Source organism: Suricata suricatta, chromosome 17, assembly GCF_006229205.1.
Source record: "Suricata suricatta isolate VVHF042 chromosome 17, meerkat_22Aug2017_6uvM2_HiC, whole genome shotgun sequence".
NCBI lineage: Eukaryota > Metazoa > Chordata > Mammalia > Carnivora > Herpestidae > Suricata > Suricata suricatta.
Genome location: NC_043716.1, coordinates 21,681,310 through 21,689,652, shown reverse-complemented (window position 1 = coordinate 21,689,652; position 8,343 = coordinate 21,681,310). Strand labels below are relative to the sequence as shown.

The 8,343-nt window shown below is 36.2% G+C and overlaps 1 protein-coding gene across 1 annotated transcript in view; it reads left to right on the top strand.

Moving 5' to 3' along the window:
• The window catches only part of LOC115282969 (schlafen family member 12-like), an 18,932-nt gene extending 10,877 nt beyond the window's left edge, over positions 1 to 8,055 (top strand). Inside the window, exons 4-6 of the mRNA XM_029929229.1 lie at positions 3,277 to 4,343; positions 5,643 to 5,707; positions 7,906 to 8,055. Coding sequence (XP_029785089.1) covers positions 3,302 to 4,343; positions 5,643 to 5,707; positions 7,906 to 7,932 — 1,134 coding nt within the window. The 5' untranslated portion in view covers positions 3,277 to 3,301 and the 3' untranslated portion in view covers positions 7,933 to 8,055. The remainder of the gene's footprint in view (positions 1 to 3,276; positions 4,344 to 5,642; positions 5,708 to 7,905) is intronic.
• Positions 8,056 to 8,343: the final 288 nt, after the last annotated feature.

Here is an 8,343-nt window from a genome sequence, read left to right as displayed (position 1 = left end):
CAAAGGAGTTGAAATCTTATATTCACACAAATCCTTCTCATGGATGTTTTAGCAGCTCTATTCATAATTGCCAAAATTTGGAAGCAATCATGATGTCCTTCCAGAGGACTCTTAAATGCACATAAATGCATATTACTAAGTGAAAGCAGCCACTTTAAAAAGGCTATGTGCTGTGTGATTCCAAGTATATGACACTCTGGAAAAGGCAAAACTATGGAGATAGCAAAAATATCAGTAGTTGTCAGGGATGGGGAGTTGGAACAAGAAGAAGAAGCAGAGCACAGACGATATTTAGGGGCAGTGAAACCACTCTGTGTGATAGCATAATAATGGATATGTGTTATTCTACATTTGTCCAGACACTGAGAAAGTACAACAGTAAGAATGAACCCTAAGGTAAATTATGGGGGAAATTAGATAAACACAAAGGAAGGCAGTAAGAGAGGAAATGAGGGATTAAAAAAAAAAAGCTAGAACACAAACAGACAACACAACAAAATGGCAGTAGTAAGTCCTTCACTATCTGTAAATCCTTTCAATGTAAATTACCCTGCGCAAACAAAAGACATAGATTAACAGAATTGATTTTAAAAACCGGATCCATCGATGTGCTGTTTACAAAAGATTCACTTTATTTATTTTATACTATTGTCATTAATTTTTTTTATTTGAGGCTAATTGACATGCATAGTACATTTGTTTCAGGTATACAACAACATAGTGATTTGACAAGTCTCTACATTATGCTTGGCTCGCTGCATGTTTAGCTACCATCTGTAACATACATACCATTGGCTGTATTCTTTATGATGTGTCTTTTATTCCCATGACTTATTCATTCCGTACTGGAAACCTTTATCTCCCACTCAACTTCACCCATTTTACCAATTCTCCCAACTCCCTTCCTTCTGGCAACCATGAGCTTGTTTTCTGTATTTTCAGGTATGGTTCTGCACACTCTTTTCCTTCCTTCCCTTCTTCCTTCTACATTCTACATAAAAATTAAATAATACAGTATTTCTCTTTCCCAGTCTGACTTATTTCACTTAATGAAATAACTTCTAGGTCCATCCATGTTATTGCAAATTACTCAATATCATCCTTTTGATGGCTTAGTAATATTACAGTGTGTGAATGCGTGTGCCTGTGCGTGTGTGTGTGTGTGTGTGTGTGTGTGTGTGTACCGCATCTTCTTTATTCTTTTTTTCCCTCAGTGGTTGCTTAGGTTACATCCATATCTCAGCTATTATAAATAAAACTGCAATAAACATAAGAGTGTATATATCTTTTCAAATTGGTGTTTTTGCTTTCTTTAGGTAGATACTCAGGAGCAGAATTACTGTGTCATATGGTATTTTTATTTTTAACTTTTTGAGGAACTTCTCTACTGTTTTCCACAGTGGCTGCACCAATTTACATTATCAAAAATTACTCAGTCTCATCCTTCTTATGGTTGGTAATATTCCAGTATGTGTGGGGGGTGTGAACCACATCTTTTTTATCCTTTTTTCTCTCAATGTACATTTACATTATGTCCATGTCTTGACTATTATAAATAACACGGCAATAACATAAAAGTGCATATGTCTTTTCAAATTAGTGTTTTTGTTTTCTTTAGGTAATTACCCAGTGGTGGAATTACTGGGTCACATTGTATTTTTATTTTTAACTTTTTGAGAAACTTCTCTACTGTTTTTTTCCCACAGTGGCTGCACCAATTTATATTCCGACCAATGGTGCACACACGTTCTTTTTTCTCCTCATCCTTGTCAACACTTTTTATTTCTTGTCTTTTTAATTTTAGCCATTCTGACAGATGTGAGGTGGCCTCTCACTGTCATTTTGATTTGCATTTCTCTGATGATTAGTGATGTTGAGCATTTTTTTACATGACTGTTGGCTATCTCTATCAAGACTCACTTTAGATCTAAGGACATGCATCAGTGGAAGATGGAAAAAGGTCTTCTTGCAACTAGTAACCAAAAGAGAACAGAGGTTGCTACAGTAATATCAGACAAATTAGACTTTAAATCAAAAGTGGTTATAAGGGATGAAGACTCTATATGATGAGAAAATAATGAGTTCGCCAGTAAGATGTAGTACCTGTAGACATGTGTGCATCAAACATCAGAGCTCCTACACATATAAAGCAAATATTTGATAGAATTATGGGAAACATAGACAGCTCTACAATAAGATTCGGAATCCTAATTAGGGTTAGATGAATTGTGGACACAAATATTCAATTCATACCTGTTGTTTGTATAGGACCAGGAATTTATAGAGGCAGAGTTGACATTCACAGCATATAAGCTGAGCCTCTGCAGGATACTAGCCCAGCACCGGGAGAAAAGAATATGTTCTGACCTCTTCATGACCTTTCCTAGTCGAGTGTAGTGATTCTTGCCTGGGATGGACTTGCTCTCAACGATCTCTAAGCCATCTATAGTGAATTGTGACCTCAGTAGACTTTAAAGGGACAGAACTAATGGATTGGGGATATTTATACTAAAGCAGAAATCTGGTATAGAAGAATTTTACCTCACTGAAAATATGGAAATCTGATAGGAAGAGAGTACAGTAACTTGGCCCACGTGCTTAAGATCAACTGGCCAAAATTTGTGAATCTAATTCATCCTTGCAAGAAGAAAAAATTCACATGGCAAAATGCTGGATGTTTTTAGACCCTAACTGTGAACTTTCCTAAAGGATTCCCCACTAAAAGGAGGTAATTAAGGTAAAAGTTGGAATGAATTAAAAAGAAAAGTATAAGTAATATATAAAATTTGTTTCACTGAGAAGATAAAACACATAAATATGCCCCCCCCCCCACAGGGGCTTATTGGAGGGAAGGAGAAAGAAAGTAAGGGGTTTGAAAAGGGATATAAATACAGATGAAGATGAGATGAAAACAATTAGAAGAGGGTCATATAAAACTATTGCAAAAAAGTTGAAAATTCTAGGCATCTGACTGGTTCACTTGGTGGACGATGTGTCTCTTGATCTCGAGGCTGTGAGTTTAAACCTCATATAGCGTGTAGAAATTATTTTTAAAAAGTCGTATCTCAAAAAAATATTGAAAATTTCACAGGAGTAGAAGTTATTATACTATTAGCTCAAAATCTGTCCACACACGTGAAAGTTTTCACCCTATTCTTTTCCATGGCATCTAGTGGAATATATACAGCAAAAGATTGCACTGGGTTAATCTCACCATAAAAATTTTGCTGTCTCTCGTGTTTAGATTTTACACTCATGACTTTTTCTGTTTTACAGGAAAGGATTTCTGCTTGGAAATTGAATGGCTACTGGGAAAATGAACAGTAGTGTTTATTTGGAAATTAACTTTGATGAACCAATTTTAAATGTGGGAAGAGTCACTCTTGGGACAAAGAATAGAAACAAAATGAAAGATTGCCAACTACGAAAAAAGCAGAATGAAAACATCTTACAAGCTGTGATTACTTTGCTGAATTCTGGAGGGGGAATGATCAAGGCTGAAATTGAGAATGAAAGCTATAGTTATCAAAGAGATGGAATAGGAGAAGATTTGGAAAAATCCTTTGGAAATATTCTTCCATCTGTTCCTAAATACTTAACCTTTATGCAGCAAGGTCAATATTTTCAAATTATTGTCAAGTCATGGAGCTCAGAAACCTCTGGTTTACGGATTGTCACCTTGAGGACTAATTTGTACAGAAGGGATGTGACATGTACAATTATGATGAGTGCCACTGATACACTGGAGTTCCTCAAAGCCAAGAGGAAAACTGGAGGGACATGGTCTGGACCTAAATTGTCTCCACAGCCGGGTGTACAAAAAGAGAGTGACATAAAGGACTTAGCTGATGACTTTTTTAACAAGACACAGCTCAGGTACAGAGAAAAAGTGCCCTTTACTGAATCCACACATGTTGAAATGAAAGCCTTTTCAACAGGAAAGTGGTTACAACGCCTTAAAGAAATTCTCCCTCAGTATGTTTCTGCTTTTGCGAATACTGATGGGGGATATTTGTTTATTGGGTTAAATGAAGAAAAAGAAGTAATTGGCTTTACAGCAAAGATGGATGATATTAATGAGTTAGAAACAGAGATTAACAAATCCATTTGGAAGTTACCTATCTATCACTTCTGTAGGGAGAAGGAGCAGATAAATTACTCATGCAAAGTCCTTGAAGTATATGATGAAGGAAATCTTTGTGGATATGTCTGTGCACTCAAAATAGAGCCATTCAGCTGTGTGGTGTTTGCTAAAGAGCCAGAATCCTGGCATGTGAAAGACAACCAAGTGTGGCAGTTTACCACGGAGGAATGGATTTCCACCATGTTGCCTGCTAAGCCAGGTGAGGAAGGGAGGTTAGGAATGAAGATACATTTGAGGGTGTCATGCTGAGTGAAGTAAGCCAGGCAGAGAAGGACAGAAACCATATGTTTGCACTCATAGGTCTAGCAGGAAAACAGGAGAGACCTAATGGAGAACCAGGGGGAGCGGAGGAGGGAGAGAGAGTTGGGGACAGAGAGGGATGCAAAACTTGAGAGACTATTGAATGCTGAAAATGAACTGAGAGTTGAAGGGGAAGGGGGAGGGGGGAAAAGAGGTGGTGGTGATGGTGGAGGGCACTTAAGGGGAAGAGCACTGGGTGTTGTATGGAAACCAATTTGACAATAAAATATTATGGAGAAAAAATAAAATAAAAAGCAAAAAAAAAAAAAAAGGAATGAAGATACATTTGGCTAGGATGGCAGACAGGTTTTTATTTGGGATTTAGAGTGAGATCATAGTCTTCACAATTCAGCACCTAATTTACTAATGTCTTGTGGGTACAATAAATCGTTCACTTTCTTCTTTTCTTCTACCTACTTAGAAGATCGCTATTCCGTACAGAATATGGAATGTTCTTCTCTTAGTAGCACGGTCCTGCACAAAGACCCAATTAACCCTATTTTTCCTCCATACCACCTCTTTACTCACTCTTAATGAAAAAGCCTGTTGAATCCCTTTTTTTTTCTGAGCTCACTTTCAATAATTGGCCATTTTTTTCTGTGAGGAACACTTGCCTCTTTTATTTACCTGTTCCTTCATTTTTTGGACACTTCTCTATTTATTTCCCTTAAAACCTCTTCCCTCTTTCTCCCCTTCTGTCTTTCCATTTGTGAGTCTAAATGTAACCCCAAAGTGGAGTGATTTTTTTAAAAAAATTAATAATGCCGGTAGTTTACATGATTCTAGAAAAGGGATGTCCCAAATGAAGTGAGATCACACTAGCAACGTTAAAATCCTTGAAAATGCAAGGTTCTCCCTTGGAAATTTAAAAAAACTTAGCTGTCCTTCACTATTCATCTAATTCTTGCATTTCCCTTGCCTTTAAAATGAACCCCATTTCATGGTCATGCAGTCAATGACTCAACTGATTTTTCCTATTAATTTTAATTCTGGTACAGTGTGTTCCAGCAGCATCAAGGATGAAATGGGTTAGACTTGCACTCTGTATCTGACCTAGGAATCTAATCACAGCATCTTACAATATTTCTGTTGGGAAAATTGGGTTTATTCTAAGCAGACTTTTGATATACTATGCATTAGTTAGTTGGGGAGATGGTCAAATTAAGACAAATTAAGAATGTGATTTTTATCTTTTCAGATTTATCCTGGTTAAAAGACAGACTTTTCTCATATATTCCCGGTATTTGGGCTGTTTGGAATTGGGTAAGTGTGCAACAGAGATATGACCTTTCAGGTCGTTTAATCCTAGCTTCTTTGCAATTGTGGGTGAGTATGTTCAAGCTTCCTTCATATCAGTGCCACCTTGAAATTTGTCATCAAAGCATGTAAGGTATTGATGGGAATACTTTGATATTTTTAGTCATTGAGTATGTTAATATGTTTTAGATTTTGAGTAGACAATCCTTGATGTAATAGAAGCTGGTTTAACTGAAAGTAAGAGAACCATTTTAGTTTAAACAAGAAAGGAAGTGGATCATGTCACTGGGAAGTCTAGACTGAGACCGGGACTCCTGCAGGACTATGTTCAGTGACTGGAGAAATGCCATCTGCACTCAGCATCTCTGATTTGTCTGTTTTTGTTTGGAGGCAACATGTTATTTTCTGCTATTTGGACTGTGTTACCTTGAATATTCATTTTTCAGTCTTCTGGTGTGTATTTGTAAGAGAATCTCTTGGGTGCACAACTAGAAGTAGAATTGCTGAGTCAGGATGAATGTGAGTGTCCAAGTACTATAGAATCTCAGAATGTTTTCAGAGTAGATGGCTCACTTCAGTCCCATCACCCATATACTAGAAATGCCTCTATCTTCTCCAATTGTCAAACTTCATCTTTGTCCTCTTCTTTCTCATCCTCCTTCTTCTCACTCAAATAGGCACAGTGGGGTATCTTTTTATGGTATGCATTTCCCTGGTTGTTGTCTTGGCAAAGCCTCTCACCTCATACTTATTGGCCATAAGTTGTCTTTAGTCTTCTAAAAATACTCATTGTGTCTTGTGCCCATTTTTCTATAGGGCTTTTGTCTTTTTCTTATTGATTTGTCATAGTAACTTACAGACTGTAGAATTCAATTCCTCTTTTGCTCACAGGTATTACAGATGACAGATGTCTTCTCCAAGTCTGTGGCTTGCATATTCTCTTTTCTGAACATATAGTATGATAATCATTAGCTGTAAATTTTAAGATTGTCAAACTTATTTTAATTTTGTAGTCCAGTGCTCTTTGGACCTTGAGTAAGATATTCTTCTCTATGCTAAAATTACAAAGAGAGGCTCCTGGGTGGCTCAGTTGGTTAAGCATCCGACTTTGGCTCAGATATTGATCTCATAGTTTGTGAGTTCAACCCATGTTGGGCTCTGTGCTGACAGCTCAGAGCCTGGAGCCTGCTTCAGATTCTGTGTCCCTCTCTCTCTGTCCCTCCCCTGCTCATACACTGTCTCGCTCTGTCTCAATGAAAAAAATTTAAAGTTACAAAGAGATTTCCTTTCATTTTCTTCTAAAAGCTTTAAAGTTTTGCACGTTTTATTGATCTTTGAAATCCTCAATCCATCTCAATAACACTGATGTAAGGCTGCTATTAAATTTTACTCCATGTGGTTAACTGCGTTTCCAGCTTTAACTACCGAATAGCTCCACTTTCGCCCATTGATCTGCCATGCCACCACCATCATATTATTGAATATATCCATATACAACTGCATTTTTGGAAACTCTTTATATGTCCGTGGTCAATTACATGCTCCTTACTTATGCTGTGCTGTGTTAGTATTATAATGTTATACTAAGTGTCACTATCTGGCAGGGTAAACCTTCTTATGTTCCTTCTTTCTCTTTGAGAGTGTTTGGTAATTTTAGTCATTTACTGTCTTATAGAAATTTTAGGATCTACTTCACTGCCACCAAAAAACACTTTCAGGATTTTGATTGTGGTTACACAGATGTATAGATATATTTGGGAAGAAATGCCGTATTTATATCAGTTCATCTTTGTACTCTTTAACATAAGAAGTCTCTCCATTCATTTATATATTCTTTCATGTCTTTAAGTTCTTATAAATTTTGACACCTAGGAAATTGGTCTGAGGATCAACACAACAATCTGCATACCCAGAGCCACAAAATTTCACAGAGAGAGCATATTCTTTTCTAGTTGTTAAAAAGTTAAAATGTTTTATTCTATTTTATTTTATATATTTAATTTTATTTTAGTTAGCTGTTTAAATTTTTTAATTGAAAATTCTTCTAATTTTATTTTTTCATTTCTTTCTCTTTTTTCTCTATTCTAGCAAGCTTCTTTCAACAAGTAGACTGAAACCCACCTAGGATATAGCTTCCTTTCTTTTATATTGTTTTTCTTTTATCTTTTTAATTTTAATTTAATTTTTTTTCTTCCTCCATATAGACCAGATGGAAGATTTCACGCCGATAGGGAACAGGAAGAAATGATGGCCAGGGACTTAATCAACACAGATGTCTGAACAGGGATTTAAAATCGTGATAATAAGAATACTAACTGGAAAAAAAAAAGAATACTAACTAGGTTAGAAAACAAGTATGGAAGACACCAGAGAATCCTTTTCTGTGGAGATAAAAGAACTGAGATCTAGTCAGGCCAAAATTAAAAATGTTATAACTGAGATATAATCTCAAATGGGTGCTGTGACAGCAAGGATGGATGAAGCAGTGCAGCAAATTATTGAGATAGAAGGTAAAATTATGGTAAATCATGAAGCAGAAAAAAGAGAAAAACAATGGAAAAAGAGCTTGATAAAAGACTTAGAGAACCCAATGACTTATTAAAGAAAAATAACAATTGAATTTTAAGTGTCCCAGAAGATGA